The sequence below is a fragment of the Elgaria multicarinata genome, chromosome 12, assembly GCF_023053635.1.
Source record: "Elgaria multicarinata webbii isolate HBS135686 ecotype San Diego chromosome 12, rElgMul1.1.pri, whole genome shotgun sequence".
NCBI classification, from domain to species: domain Eukaryota; kingdom Metazoa; phylum Chordata; class Lepidosauria; order Squamata; family Anguidae; genus Elgaria; species Elgaria multicarinata.
In genome coordinates, this window is record NC_086182.1 from 9958872 (window position 1) to 9974140 (window position 15269).

The window sequence follows — 15269 nt, forward strand, 5'->3', positions numbered from 1 at the left end:
AATGCTTTCCACTTTTCCTCTGTGATGTGGTCTTGCTATCCTGTCAGCCTTTGAGAGACTCGCCTGTGTTGTAGTGATATGTTCAGAACAGAGCCATGATTTGAAAGACTGTATTCTCCCTTATGAGCCTGCCCGTGCTTTCAGATCTTCTGGAGAAGCCCTTCTTTCAGTCCCACCATCTTCACAGGCACGTTTGGTGGGAACATGGGAGAGGGCCTTCTCGGTGGCTGCTCCAGTGCTTTGGAACTCTCTTCCCGGGGAAGCTAGGCTGGCTCCCTCCTTGATGGGCTTTCGGAAGCAGGCTAATAAAAGTTGTTTGTTCCAGCAGGCCTTTGGAGAGTAATTTGGTCCTCCATCTATGTTAATGACTTGTAATTTTGTTGTGTATTTTAAATGTGGGTTTGGTTTTCTTACATTTCTTTTCGTAGGTTTTACAATGTATGTTTTAAATTTTGTAAGACCGCCTCGAGGCCCAGTATTGGGCAAAAGGCAGGATACTACTACTACTACTACTGATTTAAAATGGGAGCTGTAACCAGACATTTTACCAACTTTGCATGTTTTGTAAGTGGAAATGAATAAATGCAATAAACCCATCTCTTTTATTCCTAAGATTCGCAAACCCAGGCCACAGAGAGAGCGTGCACAGTGGGATATTGGCATTGCCCATGCCGAGAAAGCATTGAAAATGTCTCGGGAAGAGAGGATAGAACAGTACACCTTCATCTACGTAGATAAAGAGCCAGAGGAGGGTTTGTCAAAAGCCAAGAGAACTGTCGCACCTAAGACAGAGATTAAAAAGAACCGGCGATCTAAACCATCTCCTAGCCCTCAGCCGGAACAGACCAATGAGGTTTTGGCAGTATCCTCGCCATCCAACTCTGAGGTGCGGAGACATAGTCAGAGAAGGCAGTCAAGTGTGGATGAAGAACCACCTCCTGTGAAAATAGCATGGAAAACTGCTGCAGCCAGGAAATCCTTACCAGCATCTATAACCATGCACCAAGGGACATTGGACCTTCAGAAATGTAATATGTCTCCAGTTGTTAAAATTGAACACGTTTTTGCTCTCCAGAATGCTGCTGGGAATGGAAAGTTCATTGATCAGTTTGTTTACTCTACCAAGGTAAGGGCGTTTATTTTTCCTGTGAAGGGTATAAATGTACAATGAATTAAGAAGTTTATAGTGCAATCCTGTGCATGTCTACGCAAAAGTAAGCCCTTGTGAGTTCAGTAAGACTAACTCCCAGGTGCGTGTGTGTAGGATTGCAGCCTTAATCTTGTATATTTACCTGTGTTTCAGAATATGATTTTTTCAAGCTGCCTAAAATATTTTGTTGAATTCTTTCATCTGTAAAACGTCATGGGTTACGTACACTCACCAAACTGACTTTCTGGACTGATATGTAACGTGAAATCAGATGCCCCATATGATAGCTTATTTAGTCTGAGCTGATGGATGGCATCCAGAAAATGAGCAGCTAACTTCCTATACTCAGTTGTGACAGTTTATCAGAATGTATGCTTATCTTCTCTGGGGCAAATATATGCTAAATATACAACAGAGAGTGTCAGGTTAAAAATATAATACATCAACAAACTGCTAAAAGTATAAAAGAACTGTCCATAGTTACAGTCTTTGGCAAACAAGGAATCTATAGCCCTATCCTTCCTAGCTTCATAACAGTATTTTGCAAAACCAAGATAATTTAGATTAGTATGGTTAAGTCTTGCCTATTGTTAAAATGTGAGCTTAAACCAAACCAAGCTTTGAGCCTTCTTTGTTTAGCTTTGTAAGGGGTCCACAAATTTTAACTGCTCTTAATGGCCAATCAAAAGACAAATTGTGCTTGTCTCTCTAAAACTTGGGGCCACAGAGTCTTCTCTCCTATACTGTCCTGAGCCTGTCTTGCCAGATTAAAAGATTAACTCACCACTGGTGAGCTAAAGTGTGTATTTATGGATCTCTCGGAACTAGCAAGAGAAAGAGAACTTTCAAATTACTGTAGTAATAGATTTTACTTTTGAGGTTGCTATCAGGCTTTGGTAAACAGTGGCCCAATTCAGATGTCATGAATTCATATCATTCAAACCATGGTTTTAGAGGCGAAGGAACATTCTGTTGGTTTTCTCCTCCACTTACTTTTTCTCTAATCACATCTTACTATGACATCTGAGTTGGCAAACTGTAGTTAGCGCCTTGCAAGCCCGCTTCAAACCATGTTTTTTTCAAATCCTTGTTTGGAGTCAGGGAGTTAACCATAGTTTGCTAATTTGGACATCACAGTAAACTCTGATTAGAGAAGACCAGAAAGTGATGGAGGGGAGTAGGGAATGTGTGAGACTTTGGTCCATTCCTGAGCTTTCAAAGCCCAGTTTGGAAGATCAGGGTTGTGAAAGCTGAGTTGGGCTGGGGTGGCAAAGTTTGGGATGACGACATTATTATTATTATTATTATTATTATTATTATTATTATTATTATTATTTACATTTGTATACTGCCCCATAGCCGAAGCGCTCTAGGTGTTTTACATAGGATAAAAACACTTAAAAACAATATACAAAAATTGGAAATCATAAGAAAAACATACAATTTGAAACCACAAAAACATACATTTAAAATGCTTGGATATCAATGGTGAACACATTAAGAATAAATGCAGCATGCTGCTTCTTCACAGAAGGTGTATATATTAGGAAAAAATAGGATATTCATTACTTCATTATCTAGTATTCAGTGGGTACACTACCTTTGTGCAAAGGACAAGCAGAGGAAATCCTTCATTCTTTGTGTGTGAGTTTCCCAGAGGCATCTGGTTGGAAATAGTACTATAATCAACTAAATGGATCTTTTTCTAAACCTAGAAAGCAGTTCTTAATGTCTAGTTCTTACAAACAGCAGATGAGAAAGTGAACCTTTGTCTGGACTGTACCACTTCATACCACAGGTAGTGGCTCACCTCCCCATTCCCTGCATATAGATAACTAACATGATGGCAGAGGAAATGGACTGAGCTAGAATCTCTAGCTTTCTATAATCATGCAGTGGTGGGGGAGGGGGGAATGTTATATTGAGGAGCATGTAATTAAGTGAACCACTGCCTGCAGTCTGAAGTGAAACAGCCAGGCACCTCACCTATTGTTTTGTGAAGCCATGGGCATGAGTACTTCCAGAGAGGAATGTGTTTGGGAAGTGATTCAAGTGCATAGGCAAATGGTGAATCATAAACTTCTGCAGTGGGTGGAGGGAAAATGAGGATACTCTACATGCTGTTTGGGGAAGGGGTTGCATAAGACACACACACACACACACTATATTCATTCTCTCTCTCTCTCTCTCTCTCTCTCTCTCTCTCTCTCTCTCTCTCTCTCTCTCACACACACACACACACACACACACACACACACACACACACTCACTCTCATACGCACACACACTTACACTTACAGACACAGTCTCACACACAGATTTGAAAGTGCTCTTTTCATAGATGAATTAAGGACCAGAAACTCTAGTCCAGTAATCACTGACGTGATCTTTATTATTTGAAACAGGGTATAGGAAACAAACCAGAAATAATCATCAAAGGCCACGACAAACTCACATCCGTCTCAAACCAACGAAACGAGAGAGCATCCTCACAAAGTGCACCCTCTCCTGAATCGTCTTCTGGGTTGGCAAGTAGGTAAAGTTTGCAACTCCTGGGTTAAGTCCAGATATATCAGCCCTTCTCAAAGGACACAAAACTTGGGGAAATCTTGAGAGTACAGTAGCCATAAGCTTATCTTGATTATGTCAGATCAGTGACTAATGTGTAATAGCTACTGTGGAAAAAAATTAACATAGGGTGGTGGGGTTTTCACACCTTTGTGCTGCAGCAGTTTAAGTAATGTAGGTGTCATTCTAGTTACAAACTCTTAAACTAACTAACCGCAAGCTTTTAAATTTCCTTTATTTGCATAATTTATATCAGCACTTCCTCAAAGATCCCAGGGCAACATATATGGGACTGTCCCATATTTATCCTTCCAGCAACCCTGTGAGGTAGCACAGGTTCCAGAGCTGTGGCCATATTATTTTCCTGCAACAAGAACAACAAAATGTCTTTTTGCATCTTAAACAGTAACCAATAAATTATGGTATAAGCTTTCATGCAAGGTGCATCTGATCAAATGTACTCTAGCCCTCAAAAGTGTCTGTACACTGTATACTGCATTCCTATGGAACATTTTAAGTTCCTGTGGTGAACCAAGGCAACACCAAGAGGAGCCTGAAAAGGAAGGCACTCTGGCATAGTGACTTGGAACACCCAGTATCTCACAGCCCAACCTACCTCACAGGAAACAGCCAGAGGTGTTTTTTGACAACGTTTTAAAAAAGACTAACAGGTTATGTTTTATTCAATACTTCATCATTTGGAGTAGTTTCTGTGGAATCACACATAAAAGCAATTAGCATTTAGAAGTTAGTTTTGTCCAGGTTTAAGTAATGGCCTCTTGGGGTTTGTTTTGTTTTGTTTTGTTTCTTAAACAGTGCTTGTGAATTACTTCTGCAGATGGAAAGGCTAGCATCATATGATGAGAGGGGATAAGCATTTTGGTTGCATGTTCCCATCTTTATTCTAATCCAGGAAAGAGACTGTAGCAGATGTTCTGAGTTTTAGAAAATGCCTCAGGGTTTGGTATAGGCTAGTACGATTTGGAAGGCTCTGGGAGCAGTTATAAGGAACTATCTTATACCGAGTCAGAGCACTGGACTTATTTCCTCTGTATAGGCAAACTCTGACTAGGACTGAGGACTAATCCTCCCCCAAGATGGCTTAATTCTGGAAGTGTTGGGTTTGAAATTTGGGCCTCATACATGAGAAACTTACAGTTCGCTGTTACTAGTCTGCGTTTCCTCCAGTGGGGAGAGATAACTATCCGTGTTTCTACATGCGTCTGCACATCCAGGCAGAGGAGGAAATAGCCTGTACTACAATAACAGATGGGCTGATGGAAGAACCAAACACAGGTTGACCTTTAACAAATTGAAGAACCCCCTCAAACCTCCTCCTACTCAGGCTCAGATCTGGTCATATGTTTAATGTCATGTCCCAAACATTCGTCGATGAAGCACATCTGATTTTAATCTGGTATTTTAGACAAGCAAGGCTTGAAGTCTGAATCAGTCTTCAATCACTTGCAGGCCGTGCGGCCCAATACCTCCTTCGGAATGAGTGGGAGCTGTGCAGCTGTGTTCTCACATGGCTCGTGGTCATTTTAGCTTGGATTGTGCAGAAGAAAGAAAGATGCTTCCAATAAACTGTGTGTTCCCTGTGTGACCCAGCTGCATTTACCACTTCTTAATTGTGGGGGTGGGAGCCCCTCGATGTATTCTGTGTGGGTCACAGTACTGACAAAAGTGTATTGTGTGATAGTGTTTGTATACTGCTCATTCCCGAGATGCCTCGTTTTCCCTACTTGTCACCATTCAGTGGTCCAGACATTGGGATGATCTCATCTCTGCCCAGTAGGAGGCAGGTTCTTTTAGAAGAAAGACATAGTGGGGGCTGGACTAAGAGGAACCTCCCACTTCCTCCCTAGACACAGTCTTTCTCCTGCCTTCACAGCAAATGGCAGGGACCACTGTGTGATGAACAACTAGAAGGAGAACTCACAGGTAAGAAAATTCCCCATTTCTATATGTGTCTTCCAAAAATGGCTGGAAATAGAGCTCAGCCCAGGATACTCATTTTTTATTGTAAAGTCCCAGTCCCAGAACATGTGAAACCTCTGAGTGTGTTCGCAATGCCATTGCTATGAATCTTGTGGAGAACAGGACACATGGCTCTCAGGCATTGAGCTCTAGGGTATCTTATTCTAGAAATCAAGCACTGACAGGAGCCTGTCAATTTCAGCCTTGTAGAACTATCCTACATTGGTTGTGCTTTAACCCAGGATCTTGTAAGTTGAGCACTCAGAATTGTTTACCTTTTTTGAGAGGCCAAAACTAAAGACATTCAGAAACATCTAGATCCGGGCGGGTAACCTTTTATTTTCTGGCAAGGGCTACATTCCCTCAGTCAGGGGCTGCATGTTGGCAGTAATGGGTCAGAGCCTAAAGGGTGTTCGTTGCCCCTTTTCTCTTTCGCTTCTGCCACCCCCTTTTTCTCTCTCTCCCTCTTGCTTTCCATACAGCAGATTGCCAGGTAAGGGATATATATGCCTCTTGCCAAAAGTCTGAACAAATTGCTTGAAGTTCAGAAATTGGGCTGAAGGCCTACTGAATTTAGACTTTGGACCACAGGTTGTCCACCCCTGTCCTAGATAGGCAAATACTTTGAAAATAAACTTCAGAACATATTTGCATCTTGGTGTAGTTGGTATCCTGCGAAATTTAAAGTCATAATTGATTTAAAAGGTTCTGAACATGAAAAATCGCCTCTTCCTAATAGTTTGAATTCTAGGCTTCCCCTTTATCTTCATATTAAAGCTGGTCTTTTCCCGAACTCAGGACTCTCCCTGAAGCACTGAGATGTATTGCCTGCAGCCAGAACGCCAGCTGGCAGATTAAAGTCTATGCACTCAAAGAAGAATGTAGAGAAATCAGGACTGTGCTATTGAACGTCATCCCTCATTGAGGAAAGAGAGGCAGAGAGAGACTCCTGTAATGGAAACCCTTCTCTTCCCTCAGGTTCTGTAGAAAAGAAGCATCAGAGAAGATCAATACGAACTCGCTCAGAGTCTGAGAAATCCACTGAAGTTGTGCCAAAGAAGAAGATCAAAAAGGACCAGGTTGGCTTCCTCCATGTAGAGAGTTAAAATATACTGTATTCATACTTGTTGTGGCTTTTATATTGATGCCCTTTTTAATTTCTCCCACCCACCCCTCCATTTTTCCCTTTGGGTTTGTTTTTGGACTATACCTTCTGAAATATGCCCCCTCAGTAAACATTGCTGTTAACTGGTATCCTTTTACAGCATTGGTCATGCTTTGGAAAAATGGGAACATGGTGACACAAGAACTCCTCATGAAGCTGATACCTTTATTTTTGCTATTTCTGTTACAAGCAGAGCGCTTTTATGTTTCAGTGTTTTCTCTGGAATTGCTATCAGCTTCCTTCTTGTCTTATAATTGGTTTAGCTGCTGGTTTGTATTACGTTTTAGTTTGTTCGTTTTTTCAAAACGAAGTTAGATGGATTTGTTTGGTTACTCTTGAAAATGGACGAAGCATGATAATTATTTAAAGGTAATAGCCTTTTATGTTGACAGTAAGCAGGAAAGAACATCATTATGGGTTGTTTTTTGTCTTTTAAGTAGAATCAATGTGTACAGGGTATTCCTTTTGAATATGGACCTCAGAAAGATAGGTAATGCTTTTTAAAATAATAGTTCCAAAGTGAAGAAAAATAGGCAAGTTCCATAAGAATGGCAGCCATGCGACCTGTGGATTTTGCAAGTTCCAAGGTGGCCATCACCTTTGTGTCTTTTCCTTCAACCATTTCAATATGCTCTAATTTAAAATTTAAAAGGAATTCAGCTTAAAAATAGACCCTGTGTAATAAAACATTCCCTAACACAGTTCTTTCAACAGCCAAGTCATGTTGGAAAAGTTAGGTTTCTTAAAATTAAGATGACAATTTTAATAAACCTTAAGCATGTTGCACAAGACTTCTTGGTTAGCTAAGAAGCTGAAAGCACATCTTCACTCTTCTATGAAATATGAGAAATATGAGTTCTCTGAAAAATAACTTTTAGCTTTTGCTTTGCTGCCCTTGCACAACACTTCTCTGGTTGGATTTCCAAAACGATGAAGTTCAAAGAATATGACTACAGCACATTTTTCTCAGATTTAGTATTGAATACTTGGAAGTAGCACAGAAAAATCCTTTTGCATCAGTTGTTGAAATTTCCCTTTTTGAAGATAAACTTGTAGTAATTTATATATTTTTAATTAACTGCGGTACAAGAATCATGTCGTCATTCCCCAAGTAGTCTCGCTTGCTTTATACTATGTAGCTAATTAAGACAACATAGTATACTGTACTGATGTTTTTCAGGAAAAGCATATGGCAAGAAAGCTTAATGGTCAGAGATGCACTGTAATGCTTAAGCTTGGATATGTTATATGTTCAGAAAGGCGTACTGATATTTTAGGATTCAACAACCATATTTGTTTCCCAGAGTCAAGCTTTGTTTCAGTGAATTTCCAAATTTTATTCTGCATCCTTTAGGTTTTAAAATTATAACTGGAATTTTAATAACAAATGAGAGACACAATGTTAATTCTGTTGCAGTGAGTGGTAGCGAAATACAAGTGATTGTCTAGATTTTATATTTTGTATTATCAATTGTATCCTATACAAATCCTTCTATTGTATGTTTTTATCCATTGTACAATGAAATAAAATATTTTTAAAAAATTTATAGAATAATCCTTAATAAATATTTGAGACGTGTTTCTTACATGCATATGTAACCACACTGTGGAGAATTTTATTTTATTTTATTTTTTCAAATTACGGTTTTTAGCCTAAAAGCAAGATCTTAACAAAGAAGCTGCTTGCAACTACCAAATTCACAACTTGGGGTGTACTCTGGCAGAAAGTCGCCATCCAATGTAGGATCCGAGACACTGATCACGAGGGCCACGAAGTGCTTTCACGAGGTCGCCAACTTGCCTGCCCATGCGCTGTACTGACGTTGTGCTTCCAGCTGTATAGAGGTCTGCAAGGGGTTTTCTCTGCCTTCCTGCTCCTCCTCTGCCTTTGCAGCACTCTATACAGAGGAACAGTCCATGGCCTCAGAAGCTCAGGCACTTGCTGGGTGGAGGTGCCTTTTTAAGACGGGGCAGTAAGTTAAGTGTCACACAGAACCTGAATGTCCTGCTTCTCTCTCCTTTTCTTAGCTATTGTGAGGTTTTTCTGTAGCCCAGGGCATGGCTGCTAAAACCTCTCATCTGCTTCTTGCACCCAAGAAAAAGCTATCCCATCGCTTAGTACACAAAATGAATGACTTGAAGTAAACACGGACCTGCCTTGTCATTTGGTTCAGGGACAGCTTCCTCAATTAAATCCATAAGAGGTGGAACAGACCTATCTTGCTGGGGTGGGAGTTGGGGGGCGGGGGGATGGACCGACAACGTGAGTTCCCTATATGCTAATTGCTTGCATTGAAAATTCATTTCCTCTTTTATACTAGGGACAAGGAAATTCCTCTATTAATTGCTCGTTTTCCTGTCCAAACAGGTAGAAACAGTCCCACAGACAGCAGTGAAGACTGGATTACAGAAAGGTGAGCGTGGTTGCTTGTAAACCAAAACTTGGTATATAGCCTTTTCAGTTTTATTTATGCCATTCATGTTGCGTGTGTAAATATAAAGTAATCGACGGCGTGTTCTTGTAGATTCTCTATCCCCCCAATCTGACAACCACCTGCCTAATAGTCTTTTCTGTGCACTATACCAGTGCAGTGTAGGGCTGTCCCCGTTCTCATAATTCATCTTGTTGTTGTCGTCCCCATGCTATTTTATAGATAAGTATGGCTGGAGTTCACAGACTTTTTCCTAGACTTAAAACATTTTGAGCCCACCACACATAATAAAGACAGGAGAGTTTTGCTTCCCTATTGGCTTGTTTTCCTACCGCCTACCAAGCAAACAGGTCAAATCAAAAGGGAATGAAGCAGGATCTCTGGGTGTCATGTTCATGCCTGTTCCCTCTGGCATTCACACGTGCTGGCAAGCTGGGAGAAGACACTCACATCAGTGAGACTTCTCTTATTGAGGAAATCACACGGTAGACAAGCTTAATGGTTACAGTGTTTCCAAAACACACTTAAAGCTGAATGATGGTTAGAAAGCTTTAGGCTCCTTTTTCTGAAACAATGCTTAAGGCAAACACTCGGAGGGGGTGTGTGAATAGGGTACGCCAATAACATCTTTGAGCATCTCCAGACGCCACATACGCTGGCACCTCAAAGGGACATGGCCAATCTCCTAAAACGAAGTCCCAAGAAAGGTTGCTCTGAGCCACCAGAGAGCCACCAGAGAGATCCGTCACGCACTTGTCAATCTCAGCCTGCCACTACTGAGCTGACCCCGTTACCACGACTTCAGGAAAGGTTAAGCCTCAGGCCCAGGAGTCCCATCCTTCTGCTAAGAACTGGGAACTCCCTGCTACCTGAATCTGGGCACAAAGACAGAATACACAGCATATGCAGGTCCAAGTCTATGAAAAATGTCAGATATAGGTACAAGGCCTATCCCTGACACTGGGCATATGGACAACAGGCTATTTTAGGGTTCATTTGAAAGGCTTTTCCATGTGCACATACCAGGGCAGTGTAGGGCTGTCCCTGTTCTCATAATTCATCTTGTTTATTCCCCCCTCCATGCCCCATGCTGCTGAAAAATCTTGGCCTCCAATTGCAGTAGTTAATGCAATGGCCCATAGTCTCTCATATGGGATGAGTTGACTAATGATTAGGGATGAAAATCAACTGGTTCTAGATGCCCCAGAAGACTATCGCATTTAGGCATGCTGTAAAACCCTTTTGTGGGAAGACTTTCCTAAGCAATTTGTCTCAGTTCAGCTGCTGGGGTGGCTGAGTTTGAGAATCTAAAGCCCTTTGGCCTCTAGACGTTTTGAAAGTAGTTCTTTGGATTCCAGCCTTTACACAGGTTGCGGTGGGAAGGTCAGGGAGGAGACTGTCGTTCCCACCCCCATCCCCTGGGTGCTTGTCATCGTTGAAACAGTGTATGTCTGTAATACCTGATGGAACGCCTCTCCCGACATGAACCTACCCGTACACTGCGCTCAACATCTAAGGTCCTCCTCCGAGTGCCTACTCCGAGGGAAGCTCGGAGGATGGCAACAAGGGAGAGGGCCTTCTCAGTGGTTGCCCCCCGACTGTGGAATGATCTTCCCGATAAGGCTCGCCTGGCGCCAACGTTGTTATCTTTTCGGCCCCAGGTCAAGACCTTTCTCTTCTCCCAGGCATTTTAACAGCATTTTAACAGCATTTAATAACGTTAAGTTTGTTTTAATGGACCCCAGAATTGTTGTTTTAAATGAATACTGTTGTTGTTTTTATACTGTTTTTATGTTTTTTTAAAAAAATTGTATACTTTTAATGTCTACTATTTTAATTGTTGTAAACCGCCCAGAGAGCTTCGGCTGGGGGGGCGGTATATAAATGTAATAAAATAAAATAATAAATAAATAAATAAATAAATATGTCCTTAGTATGCCCTCCAAGGTGCGGTAAAAATAATGTTCAGGTGTACATATAGAAAGATATTAACATTCCTGTGGGCTTGATAAAGGGCGTTGGATGCTAAGTGCTTCAAATATTGCCTTTTGTGTACAAGAATAGACAAGTCACAGTAAATGGACAAGTCGCAGTTAAAAAACCCAACACCTGCCAAGTCTCCTCTCACGTTGCATGTAGACATGCTGTGAAAACCTTTTTGTTCCACAAGGCTTTTTATGATAAAACAGTATCTCTATGCTGGCTGTTAGATTCTGTTCTAAAAAGGGTTTACGTTGATCTACTTTATAATGTCGCTTTTAATGGTTTTAGTGTAGCGCTTATAAGCAGCATTGGAAAGATTCTATTTTGTAAGTGGGATATAAATGAATAAAATAAATATATGTCAGCTATCCATCAGTTGAACAGAATTTTTTGCAGATGAAAAACTAACTGTTTCAAAACTGTAGATCATATTGCTCTTACAAAGAATCTGAAAAGTTGCAATTTTAAAGCTTTTAAACCAAGTGTGGCATTTTGCCAATTCCCTCTCTGCGTTCCTCCCCTGTCCCCTCTGACGTATTTCTTCCTTTGCTGATTCATACATTTGAGAGATCTTTAAGATTAATTCCAGTATGTTGTGTTAAGGTGCCAGTGAGATTTCAGATTCTTGTAAGCCTCTAAAGAAAAGGAGTCGTGCCTCAACAGATGTAGAACTAACTAGCTCGGCATACAGAGATACATCTGACTCAGATTCCAGAGGACTTAATGATCTACAGGTAAATGTTTGCTATTTCTTCCTTGGTCGGGGTTCCCAGCCCTTTTAAGCCAGTGAGCACATTCAGAATTTTGACAGTGTGTGGTAGGCACTCTCATTAAAAAAAGGTTGCCATCGGGCTGGGGTCTGTCCATTCATAAAATGGCCAGTCACAAAATATCTTTCTCAGAAGGCAGACTGGTAAGGTTCAGCAACAAGTAACTTGTATAAGAAACTGAGTACATATTTGCCCTAATCCCCTCTAACCATCCAGGTTGCTCACTGCCACCCCTTCTTAGCATCCCGGGACATTCTCTCCCACCCCCACTTAACTTTTTCTTTTTTCTAAGCACACTTCAAAACATAGTGCTGGCTGAAAACACCCACCATTTTTATTTTCTAAGAATGCCTCTGGGACCCATGTGGTGCCCAGAGGTATTCTTGGAAATAAATATGGCGCTGGAGACCACTGTAGTGAAAGCAAAGGAAATTGAGCATTAAATTGAAGGCAAAGGAAAGTGAGCATTATAGGCAGGGCTGGATTTGTGCTGCGACTCTTCAGGAGTACGGGAAAGTTGCTGGCAGTATAATTCAGCTTCTGAGGAATCTCAGCTTGCTCTTCTGAGGGGTAGGGTTTTTAGCCAATACCTAGTGAACAAAGCCAGAAGAGTTCCTGAATAAGATTTCCAGTGGTCAGAGAATAGGGCCCAGTATAGCTCCTGGCAGAATAAATTATACAATTACACAAAATAAGTGTCATGTTTGCCTAATTTATACATCATAGAATTCAGTTTATCTTATCAGAGAATTTGGGTTATGTAGGTGCAGATCACTTTTCCTTAGCACAAGCTATGATATTTTTCCCCTTTGCACATTGTATTGATTTAATATATAGATAGATATGATATAGAGATAGATAGATAGATAGATAGATAGATAGATAGATAGAGAAATATATACGTAGAAACAGCAGAGCATACCTTTTTGAATTGACCAAAAGTGAGACCTAGAAGATTTAATGGAAAATCCAGTGTATATCCTATGATTAAGTTTTTCTCTTCTAAAGAGTTGTTGATATGAAAATGGTTGTTTTTTTCCTCTTAGGGTAGCTTTGGAAAGCAGTCAGACAGTCCCTCAGCTGCAGCAGATGCTGACGCTTCTGATGTACAGTCCGTGGACTCGAGCTTGTCAAGAAGAGGTTCTGGGACAAGTAAGAGAGACACCGTTTGTCAGGTAAATTAAAACTAAGTCAGTTGCAGTCCCAACTGGGAGGGAGTTTCATTTAAGAAAATGAGACTTACTTCAGAGTAAGCATGCATGGGGTTGAGCTGTACCATTTTCAGAGAAAACCATTTTGCCAGGACTAGGTCAACACTACCACTTATTAAGAAATACTTCGTCCCTTTCTTAGATACATTTTTCAGCTTTAGACTGCATGCACTGTAATATGCCTCGGAACAGTTTTCTCTGTATTTCTCTGCCTTTGGCGAAATTAAGGGTTAGCCTTGCTGCTTGTTCAGATGCTCTGTAGAAGCCTTCCCCAACCTAGTACCCTTTGGATGTGTTGGAATACAGTTCCCATCATCCCCAACCAACCAGGGGTAAATAGCCATGCTGGCTGGGGATGATGGGAGTTGTATTCCAACACACTTGGAGAGACTAGATTGGGGAGAACTTCTCTATAACTGAGTGCCCAGGATCAGTTCTCTCCTGCTATCCAGGGGAAGAGCCTTCTGTGTGGTGGCCCCCATCCTATGGAATTCCCTGCCTCTGGAGGTCCGGCAGACGCCAACTTTGTATTCCTTTTGGCGCCGTTGTTCCAGGAAGCCTTTCCCTAATTACTTTTGTTTCTTTAAAAATACATTTTTTAATTGTGTTTTTATTCTGTTTTTATTCTTTTGTTCGATTTGTCTACCGCTCCGAAATTCCTGAATGGGGAGCGGTATATAAATATTGTAAATAAAATAAATAAATATTCATCTATTTAAGAAAATAAATATACTTTTTGCTTACAAATTATAGCAAGCAAATTGCACACAGAAAGTGGCTACATTTACAGTAGTACTGGCCAAAATGTAACAGGAATTCATTAATTCCCATGTATTTGATAGTCTCATACTAATGACACCAGGGAGGGTTGCTTTATATTGATTTTAGATGTTGTTGTTGTTGTTGTTAAAGTGTGAGTACTTGTTTTTCGATGTGGTCAGTGTTTTGTATTTCTCCTCTGTTGTAAACAGTTTTGCTTATTAGTCGTAAGCCATTACAAAAGCAAACAACTGAACCTTCAAAACTAAAACAGAAGTCAGTCCTCTGGGGTTCTGTGTATCTGCAGAGGTCTGAAATCAATGGGAATTGATCACATGCAGTGCAGCTGTGGTTTTTTTAAATAAAGGATGAACTCCACCCCACTCCACAGCAGAATTTAGTCTAAAAATATATTTTTCACAATTCCCCAACTTTATATTTACTCACATTGTCAGTCTGATTAAATAGCTCAGAAGTTGAAAACCTTATAACAAACTGAGGATTATGTGAGGGTTGTTTAAGATTTTGGTACTGGTTTCCAAAGCCCTAAAGAACTCAGGACCAGGATAGTTAAGAGATTGTCTGACCCCCTACCTGCCTGTTCAGTTGCTGTGCTCATTAGAATCATAGAATAGCAGAGTTGGAAGGGGCCTACAAGGCCATCTAGTCCAACCCCCTGCTCAATGCAGGAATCCACCCTCAAGCATCCCTGACAGATGGTTGTCCAGCTGCCTCTTGAATGCCTCCAGTGTGGGAGAGCCCACAACCTCCCTAGGTAACTGATTCCACCGTCGCACTGCTCTAACAGTCAGGAAGTTTTTCCTGATGTCCAGCCGGAATCTGGCTTCCTTTAACTTGAGCCCGTTATTCCGTGTCCTGCACTCTGGGAGGATCGAGAAGAGATCCTGGCCCTCCTCTGTGTGACAACCTTTTAAGTATTTGAAGAGTGTTATCATGTCTCCCCTCAATCTTCTCTATGGTATTAGAAGATACCATAGATGGATTTGACCATGCCTTTCGGAGGTCAAGTCCATCCATGACAGCTCAGAATAGGGGCTTTAGTATCATAGCGCCCAGTCTCTGGAATACCCTATCAGTACAGATTAGATAGGTGCCAGCCCTTCTGAGGTTTTGATGCTTACTTGAAAGCACGCTTGTTCCAATAAATGTTCCCAGAATGAGGACCTTGGCTTCTTTCTGTCATGCTATTGTCTCTCCTAAGTTTTATACACTGTTTTATTATGCTTTTAT

The 15269-nt window shown here is 41.1% G+C and overlaps 1 protein-coding gene across 1 annotated transcript in view; it reads left to right on the top strand.

Moving 5' to 3' along the window:
• NSD3 (nuclear receptor binding SET domain protein 3) overlaps positions 1–15269 on the top strand; it is a 98379-nt gene that overhangs the window by 30325 nt on the left and 52785 nt on the right. The window contains exons 6-11 of the mRNA XM_063139319.1: positions 614–1126; positions 3556–3682; positions 6677–6777; positions 9232–9277; positions 11882–12012; positions 13095–13223. Of these exons, the coding sequence (XP_062995389.1) occupies positions 614–1126; positions 3556–3682; positions 6677–6777; positions 9232–9277; positions 11882–12012; positions 13095–13223 (1047 nt within the window). The remainder of the gene's footprint in view (positions 1–613; positions 1127–3555; positions 3683–6676; positions 6778–9231; positions 9278–11881; positions 12013–13094; positions 13224–15269) is intronic.